General features: G+C 43.4%; 2 protein-coding genes and 1 non-coding gene across 3 annotated transcripts; all 3 read left to right on the forward strand.

Annotated features, from left to right (window-relative positions):
* Positions 1 to 7,248: 7,248 nt before the first annotated feature.
* Positions 7,249 to 7,352, forward strand: LOC123394772. Its single transcript, XR_006609523.1, has one exon. It is a non-coding gene; the product is annotated as a U6 spliceosomal RNA (small nuclear RNA).
* A 2,636-nt stretch (positions 7,353 to 9,988) lies between these two features.
* Positions 9,989 to 12,482, forward strand: LOC101674773 (melanoma-associated antigen B17-like). Its single transcript, XM_013064896.2, has 2 exons — positions 9,989 to 10,077; positions 10,697 to 12,482. The coding sequence occupies exons 1-2, from the start codon at positions 9,989 to 9,991 to the stop codon at positions 11,727 to 11,729; spliced, it is 1,122 nt and encodes a 373-aa protein (XP_012920350.2). The 3' UTR covers positions 11,730 to 12,482.
* Positions 12,483 to 15,410: 2,928 nt separating this feature from the next.
* Positions 15,411 to 17,570, forward strand: LOC101674478 (melanoma-associated antigen B5). The gene is made up of 2 exons (XM_013064894.2): positions 15,411 to 15,549; positions 16,209 to 17,570. Exon 2 carries the CDS (start codon positions 16,419 to 16,421, stop codon positions 17,442 to 17,444), a length of 1,026 nt encoding a protein of 341 aa, XP_012920348.1. The 5' UTR covers positions 15,411 to 15,549; positions 16,209 to 16,418; the 3' UTR covers positions 17,445 to 17,570.
* The last annotated feature ends 2,215 nt before the right edge of the window (positions 17,571 to 19,785 follow it).

Below are 19,785 nucleotides of genomic sequence, written 5' to 3' on the forward strand. Positions count from 1 at the left end.
TCTGTATCTTTGGGGTAAATACTCAGTAGGGCAATTGCAGGGTCATAGGGTAGCTCTATTTGTAATTTCTTAAGGAATCTCCACACTGTTCTCCAAAGTGGCTGCACCAACTTGCATTACATTTGCTCTTATTTTAGATATGTGCCATTCTGGAAAAATGTAAAACTCCAGAGACAGGAGAAAAGATTAGGAATTCAGGGGGATGGAGGGAGGGTGCCTCCGTGGAGCACAGGGGATTTTTCATGCAGCAGAACCACTTTCTGTAATACTATAATGATAGATACATGTCATTATACATTAGTCGAAACCCATTGAATGTACAATGCAAAGAATGAACCCTAATGTATGCTATCTACTTTAGTTACTAATAATATACTAATAAGCCAATATTGGCTTATTAGTTGTAACGAACACAATAAATGAATGCAAGATAAGATGTAAATAATAGCAGAAACTGTGTGTAAGGGGATGAAAGGGTGTATGGGAACTCACTGTACTTTCTGCCCAATTTTTCTATAGATCTGAAAGAGCATAAAAAAATAAAGTTTCTGAATAAATAAATAACCCCTTAGAGCTATATATTTAGAGTAGTTTTTGTTTTCCTGAATTATCTGAATGTTGCAGTTGGCCAATTATTTTTATTGACTTTCTCAGGTGAAACCTCACTTTCTCTTCTGGGAGAAAAAAAAAAAAGGCAACTCTCTTACTAGTGGTTAAGTTTGCTCAAATTTCTTCTATCATTAATAAGTAAAATGAAAACAAAGCAAAATACCCCCATGAACTCTGGAACTTGAAACCTCCTCTAAACAACTCTATTTCGGTCTAGTACTTCTATGCATAAACACACACACAGATGTTCAAAAAATCATAAAAGCATTGAGAGATATACTCAACTTGTAAAAACTGAGCACCACACATTCTATTGCTCAAACAGCCCAAGGGGGTACGTACAGGGATATTTACTACATTAATCAGATTTATTACAAACATGTTTAAAACATCCAAACAATTCAAGAAGCTAGAGAAAGAACAGCGTATTAAAGACAAAGAAGCAAAGGAAGGAAACAATACAGATGAATGCAAAAGTGGTCAATTAAAAGACAGTAGAGCCAGCTAAAAAAAGCCCGTTCTTTAAAAGGATTTATATCACAATTTTTATAAGTATTATAAGCACAAATGAAAGAAGCACTTATACATGATAATAGGTAAATAAAACTGGACAAAATTTAGGTGGAGTAGAGACACGACAATGATAAAATAACACTGTAGGTATTACCAATATCTCAAGATGAGTGATGGGCAATGAAGTTTTACCTAACAAAGAATTTCAGATACAAAACTCAGGAATTGGGCGCCTGGGTGGCTCAGTGGGTTGGGCCGCTGCCTTTGGCTCAGGTCGTGATCTCGGGGTCCTGGGATCAAGTCCAGCATCGGGCTCTCTGCTCGGCAGGGAGCCTGCTTCCTCCTCTCTCTCTCTGCCTGCCTCTCTGCCTACTTGTGATCTCTCTCTGTCAAATAAAGAAATAAAATCTTTAAAAAAAAAAAAACAAAAAACTCAGGAATTTTGGAATTAGAAAATGACCATCCTGCTGCCTCTAATGGACTCAATGGATAAAGATGACTGCCAACATTACCACAAAGGAGGGCGCCTGGGTGGCTCAGTGGGTTAAGCCGCTGCCTTCAGCTCAGGTCATGATCTCAGGGTCCTGGGATCGAGTCCCGCATCAGGTTCTCTGCTCAGCAGGGAGCCTGCTTCCTCCTCTCTCTCTCTCTCTACCTGCCTCTCTGCCTACTTGTGATCTCTCTCTGTCAAATAAACAAATAAAAAATCTTAAAAAAAAAATTACCACAAAGGAGACAACAGACATCATGAACATCCTAATAGAAGAGCACATTTTTACCCCTGTTGTGCATTTGCAAACACCTAAACCTTAATAGGAACAGGATTCTACCCATGAAAATTGAGGATTGCTATTGACTAAAATCACGTAACTGGATTCATCATTCTAGTCTCCATACTCTTGTATACATTTGAGAATTTTTATAATACAAGGGCTCTATTTAAATATCCTGCCTTTAATATGAAATGTGATGTGGGGAGCCTGGGTGGCATGGTCAGTTAAGTGTCTGACTCTCGGTTTCGGCTCAGGTCATTATCTCATTATCTCAGGTCAGTCTCTCATGAGACTGAGCCCCGCATTGGGCTCCCCACTCAGTGCGGAGTCTGCTTGAAATTCTCTTTCCGGGGCACCTGGGTGGCTCAGCGGGTTAAAGCCTCTGCCTTCGGCTCAGGTCATGATCCCAGGGTCCTGGCATGGAGACCCACATCGGGCTCTCTGCTAGGCAGGGAGCCTGCTTCCTCCTCTCTCTCTGCCTGCCTCTCTGCCTACTTGTGATCTCTCTCTGTCAAATAAATAAATAAAAACTTAAAAAAAAAAGAGAGATTCTCTTTCCCTCTCCCTCTTGCCCCTCTTTCTTATGTTCTCTCTCTCTCTCTCTCTCAAAATATACAAATAAATCTTGAAAAAAAAAAGTTATGTATAGGCAGATCTCATTTTATGGGAATTCTCAGATCATTATATTTTCTACTAAATGAAGGTTTGTGGCAACTCTGTGTAAAGCAAGACTATCAGTGACATTTTTTGTGTAAAGCAAGACTATCAGTGACATTTTTTTAATGCAATTTCCTCACTCAGTATTTCTTTTTTTTTTTTTTTAAGATTTTATTTATTTGACACAGAGAAAGAGCGAGAGCACAAGAAGGCAGAGAGGCAGGCAGAGAGAGAGGGGGAAGCAGGCTCCCTGCTGAGCAGAGAGCCCGATGCAGGACTCAATCCCAGGACCCTGAGATCATGACCTGAGCGGAAGGCAGAGGCTTAACCCACTGAGCCACCCAGGTGCCCCCTCACTTTGTATTTCTGTTATATTTTGATAATTCTCCCAATATTTCAAATTTTTCATTATTATTTTATGTGTTATGGTTATATATGATCAATGATCTCTGCTATAACTACTGCAATTGTTTTGAAGTGCCAAGAATCACACACAGAAGATGGCAAACTTAATCAATGCTTAGGTGTGCTCTGACTCTCCCACTGACCAGTCGTTCCCACCATGTCTCCCTTTCCTCTAGCTCGCCTATTCTGAAACACAACAATATTGAAATTAGGCCAATTAGTAATCTCACACTGGCTTCTTCGTGTTTAAGTGAAGGGAAGATTTCCATGTCCTTCCCTTTAAATTGAAAGCTCGCAATTATTAAGCATAGTGAGAAAAACACGTCAAAAGCCAAGACAGGCTGACAGCTGAGGTTCTTGCACCAAACAGTCAAATAGTAAATGCAAAGGAAAAGACCTTGAAGAAAATTAAAAGTACTACTACAATCAGCACACAAATGTGAGACATGGATAAAGTTTCAGTGGTCTGGGTAGAAGATCAAACCTGTCAGAATATACATCCCTAAGCCAAAACCTAATCCAGAGCAAGGCGCTAAATCTCTTAAATTCTGTGAAGTCTGAGAGAGGTGAGGAGGTCCACAAGAGAAAATCTGAACCTATCAGAACTTGCCTCATGAAGTTTAAGGAAAGAAGCCATCCCCACAACGTAACAGTAAAACGAAATGCACCAAGTGCTAATGCTAATGTAGAAGCTACAGTAAGTTATTCCATAGATCTAGCTAAGATAGTTCGTGAAGGTGGCTATACTACACATAGATTTTCAGCGTAGATGAAACATCCTTCTATTGGAAGAAGATGCCATCTACGCTTTTGTCGCTAGAGAGGAGAACTCAAAGCGTGGTTTCAAAGCTTAACTCTCTTCTTAGGGACTAATGCAGCTGGTTGAAACCAAAGCCCATTTCCCATTCCAAAAATCCTAGGACCCTCAAGAATTATGCTGAATGTTTTCTGCCTGTGCTCTGTAAATGGAAAAACAAAGCCCGGGTGAGAGGACACCTGTTTATAACATAATTTACTAAACATTTTAAGCCCACTGTTGAGACCTACTGCTCAGAAAAAAGGTTCCTTTCCAAATATTATTGCTCAGTGACAGTGCACCTGGACCCCTGAGAGCTTTGATGGAGATGGACAATGAGATAAACATTGTTTTCATGCCTGCTAACATCCATTCTGCATTCTGTGGATAAAGGAGTTAATTTCAAATTTTAAGTCTCGGATTTAAGAAATACATGTCATAAGGCTATAACTATCATAGCTAATGGATCCTCTGATGGATCTAGGCAATGCCAACTGAAAACCTTCTGGAAGGAATTTGCCATTCTAGATGCAATTAGGGACATTTAAGATTCATGAAAAATAAAAATATCAATAATAATGGGGGTCTGGAAAAAGTTATTCCAATCTTCATGGATGACTTTGAGGGTTTCAAGATTTCAGGTAGAGGAAGCAATTGCAGATGTGGTAAAAACAGAAGAGGACTAGAATTAAGTGGAGCCTAAAGATACGACTGAATTGCTGTGATCTCATGATAAAGATTGAATGGATGAGGCTTTGCTTCCTAAAGCTGAGCAAATAAAGTGGATTCATGAGATGAAATCTACTGCTGGTGAAGATATTATCAGTGTCAATGCTACAAAGAAACTGTGTGAGAGAGTCAACTGATGTGGCAAACTTCGTTGTTGTCTTATTTTAAGATATTGCCATAGCCACCACAAACTTTAGAAGCCACAAGCCTGATCAGTCAGCAGTCTTCAACATAGAGGCAAGACCTTCCATCAACAAAAAGATTATGACTTGCTGAAAGCCCAGATCATGGGTAGCAATTGTTAGTAATAAGGTACTTTATTATTACAGTATGTACTTTTTAATATTTTTTAAAGATTTATTTGAGAGAGAAAGTGCGTGCATACAGGGAAGGGGGCAGAAAGTCTTAAGTAGGCTCCATGCCCAGCACAAAGCCTGATGTGGGGCTCAAAATCAAACCTCTGAGATTGCAACCTGAGCAGAAACCAAGAGTCTGGTGCCCAACAAACTGAGTCACCCTGGTGCCCCGTATTACTATATGCACTCTTTTTTTTTTCCCATTTCAGTTACTTATATGACAGAGAGAGAAATCACAAGTAGGCAGAAAGGCAGGCAGAGCGGCAGGCAGAGGGGGAGAGGGAAGCAGGATCCCTGCTGAGCAGAGAGCCTGATGCAGGGCTTGATCCTGGGACCCTGAGATCATGACCTGAGCCAAAGGCAGAGGCTTAACCCTCTGAGCCACCCAGGTGTATTGCACAGTGAAAAAATGACAATACAGTGTAAACATAACTTTTTTTTTTAAGATTTTTATTTATTTATTTGAGAGAGAGACAGTGAGAGAGAGCATGAGCAAGGAGAAAGTCAGAGGGAGAAGCAGAATCCCCGTGGAGCTGGGAGCCCGATGCGGGACTCGATCCCGAGACTCCGGGATCATGACCTGAGCCGAAGTCAGTCATCCAACCAACTGAGCCACCCAGGGATGAACTGGGAAAACAAGAAATTCAATGGACTCTCCTTGCCACAATATTTGCTTTATTCTAGCAATCTGGAACCAAAACCACACTATCTCCAAGGTATGCCTCTATACCACAGCTCATCATGTATCTCTCAGCTCAATGTCTCACCATATAAAGCAGCCAGTCAATTAATTTATCTAATAGGTATTCACTGAGCGCCGATCAAACTCAGGTTTTCTCCAGAAATTATTAAAAACCAATTTCCCCATTTTCCTCACTTCTAGTATAACTCGTATTCTTTGAAAGGTTTTTTTGTGTTTATGTCACTATCTTTGATGACTATTTAAAACTCACTCACCTTTGAGTATTTACTATAACTTCTTAAGTCCTAGAAGTTATAATTTCAATATGGAAATTGCCATCTTCTCACTTTATTTTTAAATGTACTTGTAGTATCCTTCATTCAAATTACATAAAAGTGACACATATTTTATACTCATACATCACAAATAAAAATGAGTTTAATGCATTTATAGCTGAAAAGCATTTAGAAATTTCACTTAGTTAATATATCCCACATAAACAGAACTGTATGAGCATGGGGTTTTCACTAAGCTATTTTTAAATTAAGGTATGCACAGTGTATTTTTTTTTTACACATAATGCTTTTGTACAAGTAATAGACTATAATACAGTGCGAATATAACTTTTAGATGCATTGGGAACCAAAAAATTCATGTGACGTGCTTTAATGCAATATGTACTAGCTTTATTATGGTAGTATGGAACTGAACCTGCAATATCTTTGAGATATGCCTGCAAAATGGCACATTTTTTCAAAATACTGTGAAATTAAATAAAGGAAAACTCACCTACAATGGAGGCAGAAGGCCAGAAAAAGGAGCTCTCATAATTTACCACTTGTCTTCAACTGTAGACAAGTAGAAAAGTATTCCCAATAGGACGAAGCTCATAATACTTCACTACAAGAGCAGGAGGAAAAAAAGATTTTTTTCCTTGCCCAGGAACAGCCCAACCAGTGAGAGACTCTCACAACTTAGCCAATGAAAAGCCAGTTCAAACTCCAAGTTTACTCCAGTGGACTTTAAAAGAGCTCCCCCAACTCTTCCTTCCAGCTATAAAAGACTATTCCTCTCCATTGTTCTTGGACTTCACTACGATTGTGCCTAGTCTCCAAGTCCCAAACTGAAATTCTCTGCTATTTCCAGATAAACCCATCTTACTGGTAAAATAACTGGATGCTTAGTTTTAAGGTTAAAGTAATATAAATAAGGAACTAAGCCCACAGAGAGACAGAAATCTTCAATCAACAAAATTAGAAATTGAAACAGCAGTTTAACCCAGGCAACATCAAAAGACTCCAGGGCCATCCAGGCCTTTGGGCTTCTTACACAAAATGATAAAGGAAAAAGTAATCACCACCTCATGTAAACTTTTTTAAATTATACAAAAACTCAGGAGTATTCAACCATTAAAAAATAGGCTACCTCTTTTTGATACAAAGACCAGGTGAGAATTCCTCAATAAAATAACACTAAAGCCAAGCTCACTTCATAGAGAAAAATATCCTAAATAAATTCATAATATTTCCAATATAGCAGTGAATTAACATTAGAAAATGCATTCCAAATGGAAATCACTATCATAGCAAAAAAAAAAAAAAAAAAAAGAGGGAAAAAGGATGGGACTGTGTGCAAGGGTAAAGAAAAAGCTTTTGACAAAATAAATAAATAACACTTGCTGATGATAATAAGTTTTGGCAAGCTTGCATTACAAAAGAATTTCCATGCTTGCTTTGGCACCAAATACAGTAACATTGGAACAATACAGAGAAGACTAGCATGGTCCCCTGTGCAAGGATGACATGCAAATTTGTTAAGCATTCCATATTGGAAAAAAAAATAAAAAGAGAGAAAGAAAGAAAGATTGATTTCCATTTTCTAAAATCTATAATGAATATACTAAACAGGAACTACTGCAAATACATCTAATAGGTTTGACAAGAAAACAAAGACATATGATATCAAATCCACTGTCTACAACTGGATGAAAATACATACACAGTACACAGCTATTAGGCAAAACTATGAATACCAAAGTAAATAAAAGGAAGGAATAATGAAAAGAAAGAGGTAAAAATGGTGGCAACATGATATCTTAATTAAAAAGTTCCAAGTAATTGGTACAGAAATTATTAAGACACATAAAAACTTCAGAAAGATGTTGTATAAAAAAACCAACACAGCAAATTAAGGAATCTGATAAAACAAAATCACTAACAAATTACAACATGTAATGGAAAATATATTACTGAAAACAATAATATCCAATATATACTTAATACAAAACCAAAAAGACATCTACAGTTTCTTTAGGAGATAACTACAAAAACATACTGATAGGCTAACACAAATCAAAACCACAATAAGATACCACCTTACATCAGTCAGAATGGATAAAATTAACAACACAGGAAACAACAGGTAGTGGCGAGGATGCAGAGAAAGGAGAACCCTCTTACACTGTTGGTGGGAATGCAAACAGATGCAAACACACTGGAAAATAGTATGGCAGTTCCTCAAAGAGTTAAAAATAGAACTACCCTATAACCTAACCCTTATCCAAAGGATACAAGAATATTGATTTGAAGGGCCAGCAACATCCACAATAGCCAAAATATGGAAAGAGCCCAGATGTCCACCAACAGACAAATGGGTAAAGAAGTGGTGATATATATATATATGTATACATATATATATATATATATATATATATATGTATACATATATACACACAGTGGAATATTATTTAGGCATCAGAATGAAATCTTGCCACTTGCAATGACGTGACTGGAACTAGAGTGCATTATGCTAAGTGAAATATGTTAGAGAAACACAAATACCATATGATTTCACTCATATGTGGAATTCAAGAAACAAAACAGATGAACATAGGGGAAGGGAAGAAAAAATAAAAGAAGATGAAAATAGAGAGCGAGACAAACCACAAGAGGATCTTAATACAGGACGCAAACTGATGGTTGCTGGAGGGGAGGAAGGTGGGTAGGGGAATGGGCATTAAGAAGGTCACATGACACGGGGCACCTGGGTGGCTCAGTGGGTTAAGCCGCTGCCTTCGGCTCAGGTCATGATCTCAGGGTCCTGGGATCGAGTCCCGCATCGGGCACTCTGCTCAGCGGGGAGCCTGCCTCTATGCCTGCTTGTGATCTCTCTCTGCCGAATAAATAAATAAAATCTTTAAAAAAAAAAAAAGTCACATGATGGAATGAGCACTGGGTGTTATATGCAACTGATGAATCACTAAACTCTACCTCTGACACTAATAATATATTGTACGTTAAACTGAATTTAAATGAAAAAAAAATTTAAAAACTCACTGAAAGGGACACCTGGGTGCTACAGTCGGTTAAGCATCTGTCTTCGGCTCAGGTCAGGATCCCAGGATCTTGGGATCGAGGCCTTCATCAGGCTCCCTGCTCAGAGAGAAGACTGCTTCTCCCTCTCCCACTCACCCTGCTTGTGTTCCTTCTCTTGCTGTGTCTCTGTCAAATAAATAAATAAAATCTTAAAAAAAAGTATGGGTTGTTTGTAGCAGTGTGACTCCGCAAGCTGTGCTAATAACCAATTGAAAATTTGCCATTGAAAGTGGACTGGGCTTTGTTAACATCTCAATAGAACAAAAGGTACAAGGTACAAACTAAAAGAGACAAGCAAGTATCACAATAATTATACACAAGGATGGAAATTCATTCCAGAACCTTGGAGCAATGAGAATGATGTCAACTAAAAGAAGCCCCAGGAAGGTGGTCAGGTTAAGGAGCACCCCACTTTCCCATGGGATTTCTAAGGGCCTTGATGGGGGTATGGGGAGGTATGAAGTGAGAAAAGGAAGGAACTCCAGACCTGCTAACTATCTGCAAGTTCCCTGAATGAAACCTGAAGGGCTCATCCACCCAGAAAAGGGATCCCACGGGATTCTTACCCTATGACAGCCACGTCTGGGAAGCCTCAGGCAGGAGCTGTGTGATGAGGTGTACCTTGAATTCCTATCAGAAGGCTCACAGATTTGAAGTCTTCAGTGTGAAGAGTTGGCCTTAGGTCAGCTGATTGGAGGAGCCAAGGACCTTTTAGGAATGTAGTGAGACACTGAGCGAGTAATGAGGTATGCACCCCCCACGTAAGTGGGGCCCAAGAGTCCCACATGTGGAGGGCTCCAACAACGCAGCTAAGCTTAGGCACCCAAATACTTCCTAATGGAGGTAGGGAACAGAATGAGACCCTTCCTTGGTCTGAGAACAACAGGCTGAGAAGAGTCAGTGAAAGCCCCTGTGCGAGCACTGTAAGACTCCTCCCCCTACAATGCAGCACACCACACACTACCTCCATCACTTCTTACTCCGCCCACAGAGCCCCGCCCACAGAGCCCCGCCCACAGAGCCCCGCCCATAGAGCCCCGCCCACAGAGCCCCACCCCCACCTCCCAGGGTCCTCCTCCGGGACCCAGACCCACATGACCGGAAGTGGACCTCCTGGCCCTCGAGAACTTCCTCCGGACGACGCCGTGGGTAGTGAGGCCTTGTCGGAAAGCTCCTGCCTAGGGTGAGCCCGAACTGGGGACCTGTACACTGTTAGGGATCGAGGTGCGAGGAGTCCTGGGTTACAACTTTGGGGATACACCTTCGACAACCCCCCAGCCCCAAATCCCCCGGAAAGAGAGGCCCAATAGGCCCTGTCCCGCTCCGCCCCTGCTCTCGGGGCTCGGAGGCCCCAACATGGCGGTTAAGCCCCAGGTCCCTTCGCTTATCTCGCGGTGTCTGGGGGATTGCAGGCCTTGTCCCGGGACTGCCAGACTCTGGCTCAGCTCAGCACAGGCACAGACCCTAAGGCCTACTGGCGAGAAAGAGACGGCCTTTGAGACGACTGAGGGGAATCCATACCCCAGAACAGAGGCCACGCGGAGTCCCCAGTCCTGGCCTTGGCCTAAGAGGGTCCGGGCTGGTCAGGAACACTGCGGTCACCCTGGTAACGCCCAGGCAGGGCTGGCTGGCTGGGGCCCAAGGCTCACACCACCTTCCTCCTCAGGGCCCAGGCTGACCAGGGTAACGGGAGCCCTGTGGGGTCCTAGAGCAGTGCCCTGAGGGACCCTGCAGGGGCGGCCATGGGCAAAGCCAGGGTGGGATCTCTCCGCTGAAGGGGCCCCCCCATCCCTCCTCTCCAGGTGCCCTCGCTGCCTGCCAACCCTGACCAGTGTCGCCATGCCTCGGCGCCAGAAAAACAAGGCCCGTGTCCGGGAGAAACGCCACCAGGGCCGCGGTGAGGCTCAGGGTGTCGGGGGTGCTCCTGCTGCTGTAGTGGCAGCAGCAGAGGAGGAGCCCCCCCGCGCTCCCCCGGGCTCCCCAGAGGAGGCGGGTCCATCTTCACCATCCGAAGGTGGACCCGCCCCTGGGTCTCCTGGCGCAGGGTCCCCAGGCCTGCCAGGCAGCCAGGGCGCCGAGAACCCGGCCGCGGCCGCGGCCGCGGCCGCGGTCCCGGCCGCCCCTCTGGCCATTCGCAAAACGCCCCTGATCCGCAAGGCTAGCATGCTGGTGCAGTTCCTGCTGGAGAAGCACAGCTCCGGGGAGCCCCTGATGCGCGCGGCGCTGCTGAAGATCATCGGCAGGAAATACCGCGAGCACTTCCCCGAGATCTTCAGGCTCACCTCCCAGCGCATGGAGCTGGTCTTCGGCCTGGAGGTCCGGGAGGCCGACGACCGCGGCCAGTCCTACACGCTGGTCAGCAAGCTGGCCCAACCGGGCGAGGGCACCCTGGGCGGCGGCAGCAAGGGGCTGCCCAAGTCCGGCCTCCTGATGGCGCTCCTGGGCGTGATCTTCATGAAGGGCAACCGCGCCAGCGAGGAGGAGGTCTGGGAGTTCCTCAACGTGCTGGGCGTGCAGGAGGGCAAGAGGCACCTGGTCTTCGGTGAGCCGCGCAAGCTCATCACCCGAGACCTGGTGCGCCAGGGCTACCTGGAGTACCGCCCCGTGCCCTCCAGCGACCCTCTGCGCCACGAGTTCCTGTGGGGCCCCAAGGCCCGCGCGGAGACCAGCAAGATGCAGGTGCTGCAGGTCCTGGCCAAGATCAACGACACGGTGCCCAGCTCTTACCCCCAGCTGTACGAGGAGGCTCTGCTAGACGAGGAGGAGCGCGTGGGGGCCAGACCCCAGGCCAGGGGGGCTGCCACGAAGGGGGCCCGTAGCAGGCGCCGCGTCTAGTCAGGCAGTCGGGGCGGCTGCTTTTCCCTGGGGTGGAAGAGGGCACCTTTCCAGTAGTGCAGAGCCCTAGGGATCGGAGGGGAAAAAAGCATAGATGTTCCTCCTGTTTGTTCTAAACTGTTAGCTTCTATAAGCATATATAGTTATACTTATTTAGGTGTTCTCAAATTTTTTTTTTCTTGTAATAGTTCATTTTGCTCTAGAATATAAACTTAAGAATGGCATGGATCTCATTTATTGCTGTCTCACAAGGGAGAGTTATAGGTTTGGTATATGAAAAAGAAAGTCACAAACCATCTATACTATATGTATGATCCAAAAGCATATAACAAGGGCATTGCTTTTTTTTTTTTTCCTGTTGCACATAAGTAATCTGTAGGTCTATTTTTTCTTTAAGTGTTCAAATGTTGTTCATTTTAATTGAATATTTTGCATCTGAATCTAAGTGTATTAATGCCATGGATAACACATTTATTACTATTCAGGTTTAAAAGTAAGATTTTTGTTTTTGTAAACAAGCTGAAAAACCTATAGTATTTTCTTTCTGCTACAGAGCAAGGTAACATGTTACTGGAATTGGGTTTTTCATGGGAATGTGAAAGAACATCATAAGAAAATACTTGGGATCAAAAATTGGTGACACATAAGTAACCATTCTCTTTGTCTTTACTTTTAAAGTTAAATAATATATACCTGGATATGCATAGCTAATTCAAAAAGTGTGAGAAATTAAATCAAATAAATTAAACTTCTGGCTCATTCCCTTTTTTCCTCTAGCATTAATTGATTACTTGCTCTTTGGAAAACTCCCTAAAAGCACCGGGATGGTTAAGAAAAATAAGACTGGCCCATGGCACATAGAATTGTAGACTTTAGGGGCACCTGGGTGGCTCAGTGGGTTAAGCCTCTGCCTTCGGCTTAGGTCATGATCTCAGGGTCCTGGAATCGAGCCCAGGGTCGGGCTCTCTGCTAGGCGGGGAGCCTGCTTCCCATTCTCTCTGTGCCTGCCTCTCTGCCTACCTGTGATCTCTCTCTCTCTCTCTCAAATAAATTTAAAAAAGAAAAAAAAAGAATTGTAGACTTTAGCAGTAGTCAGCATATAATGAGGAAGGTAGGATACATTCTAAGAAATAAATAAATGACAAGTAAAAAAAGAGGTGCACAAGGGGGGGGGGGTCCTAGATGAGAACAGTATGGTGTAAATTACCTGATCAAGGCTGTGCTGGCCTGGGTAAAGTGCCAGTCCCTTGAGAGGAAGGTCTGTCTAAGCCAAGGTGTGCAGTGGGCTGGATGTGGCTGTGGGAACACCTGGCAGGACGGGACCAGGTCCTCAGTCAGTGACTAGGCCTAGAATGGAAAAGATTTTCACAGTTACTTTGGGATTGTGACAAAACCACTGACAGTCCCTGGCTGGGGCCTGAATGGAAGGGGTCCTGTATGCTTGCTCCAGTGCAGGTAAGCCAGTGCACAAATGTGTTCTAGGCATAGAGTGTCCAGAGGGTTTCTAAGTAATCAGAGTAATACTCCATTGAAGTGAGATTCCAGAAGCCCCTGGACTTTACCACTTATCACGGGGTAAGTAAAAGCTCTTACTCCATTAAAAGGGCATTTTAACTAAGTTTTTTTTAGTATAATTTGTCAAACCCTTAAGGGAGGGGCCAAATTTTAGTGGCGATAAAATGAATGAAAATAGGGGGTGGTTTGGATGGAAATGGACCCAGGAGGGAAGTTGTTGATCCTCGGCACAAATAGCAACTTATAGTTGCATCCACCTGGAGAAGACCACCCCAAACCCATATTAAAGAATAGATGCTTTGATGGGCAAATACTATTGAGTTTTATTTGTCCAGGAGCATTTTGTGGATTTAGATTTCTATATTGTTTAGAGTTGCATATTCTCTAATTCAAGCTGGAAATAAAATTCTGTGAGGAAACAATGTCACCATCTGGGGTCAAAATCATCTTAGTAATAACTGCCATTCATTAAAAGTACCAAACTTAGGGGCGCCTAGGTGACTGACTGTTGGCTAAGCGGCTGACTTCAGCTCAGGTTATGATCTCAGGGCCTTGGAATGAAGCCCTAAGTCCGGCTTCACACTCAGTGGGGAGTCTGCTTTTCCCTCTCCTTCTCCCTCTGACCTTCCCCCTGCTCATAATCTCTCTTTCAAATAAATAAAATCCTAAAAATAAATAAATAAAAATACTGAACTTTGCCCAACACTGTGCCAGATGGGCAACACTGAGGTGGGTTAAACACATCCAATGTAGGTCTGTTGTCCTACCTGATAAACATTGGACTCACTTTTCAGCTGAAGAACTTAGAATATTCTCAAATTTAAGGCGGGAAAGTAACTCTGCTGGCCTAGACCCTGGCTCTGGATTCCTCTAGAGTCCACATTGCCACTCCTCCCAGGGTGAGGCACACCTGTGTCGCTTATTTCATTTTTTTAGCTCAGTATTCAAAATGTATTTTAGGTGTTAAAAAGCACAACTTCATACCCAAAATACAGTTCTGGAATACACAGCAATAAAAGGAACAAGCAATAAAAATAGCAAAATCAGGGTGCAGTATGAATAAAGAAAGAGACAGTATTCAGTGACAATTACATTATCAACAAAGGAAATGTCAGTAAACCTCAAAAGATCAGGGACTCACAGTATCATGTGGCTGAGCCCCTTCAGTGTGGAAAGTAAATGTCTTAGAAGTGAAATTATGGAAGGGGCTGAGACTGTGATGCGAAGAAGAGAGCAGCTTGCTTTCTGTGAGAGCACACCACCAACCGTGGGCCCCTACCTCTCCCAGCTTCTTCATCTCACATCACCCTGGGAATCAACCCATTCACTGCTAGCTTTGCAGTAGGGAGACTAAGCAAGTGTTTGGAAGGATGAGGTATTTCCCAGGAAGCCTTTCAAAGAAGAGACAGAGGTCAATACGAAAATTCTGAAGAACGAGGACTAAGGAGGCAAACACCCCACAATAACTAGAATCACGGGAAGACTGGCGGGTGACCCCCTTGGCAGAACCGCCAAGATAAGCATTCCCTCACTCATTTTGGAGTCCTCAGGGCCAAGAGAGCTTTGGTCCACATGGGTGATCTTAGGCTGAAAGAAAGTGGAAACCCAGGGCCTGCTAGGAGTCAAGGTAAGGATCCTAAGAGAAGACTAGCGGCAAACCCCCACCTGGGTCAGAGAGGGACCCCATGAAGCCTGAATCCTGATATCACACCTGGAAAGGAACAGGCAGGAGTAACTTGTGCAGGCCCTGTGTTTCCACTTTCTTTCAGCCTAAGATCACCCATGTAAACCAAAGCTCTTGTGGCCCTGAGAAACCCTAAACAAGTGAGGGCATGCTTATCTTGGCAGCTCTGCCTTGGCCTCCTGGGTCTGAGAGGGGTCTCTGGCCTGTCTACCTATGATGCTAGTTACTATGGGGCTCCCATGGTTTAAGGTAAGAGACCTCAGGCAAGCAAAGGAAGGAGTCTCAGGTCCTACCAGTAATGAAAAGGAGGATTCTGAGTGAGAACTTAGGGAACCCTTTTCCCTGAGACCTGAGAGAATCACATAGAACCCTGCCTTTGCTAGAAGCCCTTGAATACCTGAGCATTGTTGACATAATGTGACATATTCACTTCCTCCTATGGTGTCATAAGGGGATGGGAGACTTAGTCTAAGGGGGTGTGGCTTAAGCAGCAACAGTGGAAAGATTTCACAGGCCAAAGTGAATACCCTGAGGACTCAAGGAGTCACACGCCCCTAACAGTAGGAGAACTTGAAAGCATTAGTTTCTTACAAGTGTCCAGCTTCAGGACACCAAAGACAGGTATGACCAGATAAAGAGATCCTCACTTTCTTCTAGGGGTCATAGGGTGGTAAAGACCTTGATATGAGGGGCAGGTCTAAGAGTAAGGGAGGGAGGAACTCCAGGACATGAAAAGGGTCAGGGATCAATGCAAGGACCAAGGGAGTACCCACCACTGAACAGAGAGAGTGACCAAGAATCTGGCTGCACGCCTGTCTTCAGCCCTAAGAACTAGTGCCAGGTTATCAAGTCAAAAATCCCCCAACACTTATTTCTATCAGATTTACAAGGACTGAAATCCTTAGTTTGAAGGTACAGTTACCATTCAATGAAAGGGGTGGAGTTGCCAGGCCCTACACAGATCCAAAGTAAGGACCCTTAATGAGGATTGAGGACCACAAAGAGGCCAGGATAGAAAATTCCCCACTGAACATTCCCACCTAGACAGGAATTATAAGCTGGAGACCACTTTTACTTCCTTATTGTGGGTGCCAGGGATGCTTGTGATGTCAGCCTCAGGAGAAAAGAGGAAAAAACCCCATGACCTGCCACTAGTTGGATGCGTGTCTTCCGTAAGAGACTCCTAAACTACAAGACCGGCAGCCCCTCCTGTCACCCCAGCATGCCTGAGGCAGGTCTGACAGGAAGCAGCATAAACCTCACTCTACTTTCCTTCACAGGTTTCCCAACGGACTGGCTGATTTGGGAACGGGAGCCCTGTGGGTTTTTAGAGAAGTGCCCTCGAGGAAAACCACAAATGTAACCACCAGCCAAGGTGGTGTATTCATGCTGAAGGTGGGCACATCCCGTTAAACTGTCTTCCTTCAGTGGGCCCTCATTGCCTGCTCTCCCACTCACACTCCTGACCACTGTCTGTGATCATACTCATTATGCCTCGGAGTCAGAAGAGTAAGCACCGCACTCGTGAGAAACGCCACCAGTCTCACAGTAACTCCCAGATTCACAAGGGAGCTCAGGCCCCTGTAGCAATGGAAGAGGCCCCCACCTCCTCTTCTCCTGTTTTGGAGGGTAATGCCCAAAATCTATCAGCTACAGAGTCAACTAGCACTTCCCAGGAGTCTTGGGGTGGCCCATCTACCACCATTACCTCTTCAGATATTTCTGGTACAAGATCTGATGAGCTTGAGGACAGACAAGATAAGGAGCACCTATGTTTCCCTAAGGTCTCATTTTCTACTAAGAGCTCATGCATTGATATTCTAACTATGAAGGTGGGTTTGCTGGAACAGTTTCTTCTGTACAAATATAAAATGAAACAGCCCATTGTGAAGGAAGACATGATGAATGTTATTGGCCAAAATTACAAAAACCAATATCCTGAGATACTTAAGAGAGCCTCTGAACGCATTGAGGTTGTCTTTGCAGTTGAATTGAAAGAAGTTGATTCAACCAGACACTCCTATGACCTGGTCAGCAAAGTGAAACTCCCTAACAATGGGAGGGTGCGTGCTGGCAGGGGGTTACCCAAGACCGGTCTCCTGATGACAGTCCTGGGTGTGATCTTCATGAAGGGCAACTGTGCTGCTGAGGAAGACATCTGGAAATTCCTGGGTATGATGCGAGTATTTGCTGGGAGGAAGCATTTCATCTATGGTGAGCCCAGAAAGCTCATCACCAAAGACTTGGTGAGACTACAGTACCTGGAGTACCGCCAAGTACTGAACAGTGAACCTCCACGCTACGAGTTCCTGTGGGGTCCAAAAGCTCAAGCTGAAACCAGCAAGATGAAAGTCCTGGAATATTTGGCCAAGGTCAATGATACAGTTCCCAATGTCTTCTCATCAAGATATGAAGAAGCTTTGAGAGATGAGGAAGCAAGAGCCCGAGCCAGACCTACCACAACAGCCAGTGTGCATTACAGGGGCACATCCAGCAGTTTCTCCCACTCCTATTAAAATCTGAGGTTTCAAAAAAAATCATCTAAATAAGAAAATATGACATCATCGTAGGGGTTTTCAGGGAAATGTGGAAGAATCCCACAGTAAATTTACTGTGATAAAGGAATATAAAAAATGATAAAACATCAACTTTGGTGCTCTTTATGCCTTCAGTCTTTTGTTTCATAAAATTAAAGGATCTACACTTCAATATCCTTAGTTTCATAAAGAATTTAGGGGACATTACTTCACAACAAGTCAGACCTCATATTCTCTTATTCCCCAAATGTCTACTAGTGACCTGCTTTCTGGAAGGTGCAATGCTAGGAATGGGAATGCGAACATAAAGACCTAGCCTTTCCCACAGAACTTTAGAAACTAGTAGCTATGATGGTAAGGAAGATACTGAGATACCCTCTGTGTCTTATGAAGTTAAAAAAAAGAAAAACAGGATGAGAAGGGAGGTGTCCTAGGGCAGATGAGTGTGTATATTCCCTGAAACAAGGCAGTTTAAGTTTGGGGATCTTGCAGGTCAATCTATGTGATATAATTTAAAATTAATCTACATGATGGACTAGACTGAGGGTATGGGAATGGTGATCAGAGGCTATACCGTAAGATGATGCATCTCAGAGATGAGAGGAAAAAAAAAATCTCTAAATGGAAAACTACACTGTGCTGTAAGGTCTGAAATTAAGGTTCAATATTATGGGTTTCTTGACATTTAGTGAAACCAACAGGGCCTCAAATTGCCTAAATGAAAGCTCCCCTCCAGACTGTACACTTGAAGATAAGGTCCACTATCAAACAACCATCTTCATCAAGGGGACAAGGGGCATACCTTGCTTATTCCTAAGTAGCAGATCTCTGTTCCCTTCCAGCTTGCAGAATTATTCAAAGAAGCTGATTACATGGTACCATGGGAAATAAGGTCACCTCAACCTCTTGACACCAAACATTGCCTCCCACAGATGTACTCATTCATTGTATACTTCAGTGACCCTCACATTTTACTATGTAGCACATTGTGCCCTTCTCCCCTAGCCAAGTGAGTACACATGATTAATAACCAGTTGTCTGTCTCATCTCTGCAGTGTCGGGTGGTGCATGTTTGAAGTCCACATAACCATAAAGTGGAAGTTCCTTCCTCACCTCATGGGGTAAAAAGGAGGCCATTAAAACAAACTCTGATAAATTACTTTGGCATTGTAGATAATCCAAAAAGAAATGTCTACCTGGGGCAGTGTATTAACCTGTTAGGAAAGCCCTAAGACAATAACACACGCTGGGTGGTTTAAAATCAAATTTATTTTCTCATAGTTCTGAAGGCTGAAGTCCAATGTCAAGGAGCTGGCAAGATTGGTTTCCTCTAAGGCTCCTCTCCTTGGTTCCCATATGGCCACCCACTTTATTTGGTTGTCCTTTTGTGTGTAAGAATCTCTGATGTCTCTTTTGGGCCCTAGTCTTTTTTTAAATAAGGACACTAATCAGAGTGGGTTATGGCCCAACCTAGTGGCCTAATTTTAATTTAACCATCTCTTTTATGACTTCATTTCCAACTATAGTCACATTCTGAGGTATGCGGCCAGTGTGGGGGGGGGGTGTCATGGCATCAACATACACTTTTTGGAGACACAATTCAGCTCCAAAAGAAAAACAAGAATCAAAGGTATCTTTGTTACTATCTCAATAAAGAAGAATATACTGCACAAATAGGTGTTCTAAATACAATGACTCCAGGGTGTTTCAAGAGAAAAGGATGAACTCCCTTGAGGTGACACCCCCAGAAGGCACTGTATTGACATTTATTTGCTTTGAACTGGTGAAGTCAGAGTCCATTGTATTAAAAGAGCATTTTAATTAGATTATCTTGGTTATATTTTTGCAAATTCTAAGAGAAGGTTAGATTTGGTGGGGAGGAAACAAATGAAAAATAGAGGTGATTTGAATGGAAGGACAATTGGGAAGAATGTAAAGAGTAGGCCCCTGACAAAATGCAAGGAGTTTTAAGTTGTATCCAGGTGGGGAAAGAAAAGCCACACACCAAAATTCAATAATAAACACTCTAATAGGGAAGAGATACTTAATTTTACTTGCTAAAAGTGAATTTTTGGATGATTTGATGTTCTTTTGTCTTTTGCCAGTCATCTTGAAAGATGCTTTATAAACAGTACCTACATTCCTACAGTCTTTCAATATAGTTTACCAAACTCAGCTGGCACATGAAGAACTGCAAATATTCTCATATCCACAAGGTGTTAAGTGTCAGAACTAGATTATACCACTAGTGTGAATTCATCCAGGGCATACAGTGGGTTACCACTCCCATCCTGAAGCAGACCTTATGAAACTTTATTCA

This window comes from Mustela putorius, unplaced genomic scaffold (assembly GCF_011764305.1).
Source record: "Mustela putorius furo isolate JIRA1106 unplaced genomic scaffold, ASM1176430v1.1 tig00003836_pilon_pilon_pilon, whole genome shotgun sequence".
Taxonomy (NCBI): domain Eukaryota; kingdom Metazoa; phylum Chordata; class Mammalia; order Carnivora; family Mustelidae; genus Mustela; species Mustela putorius.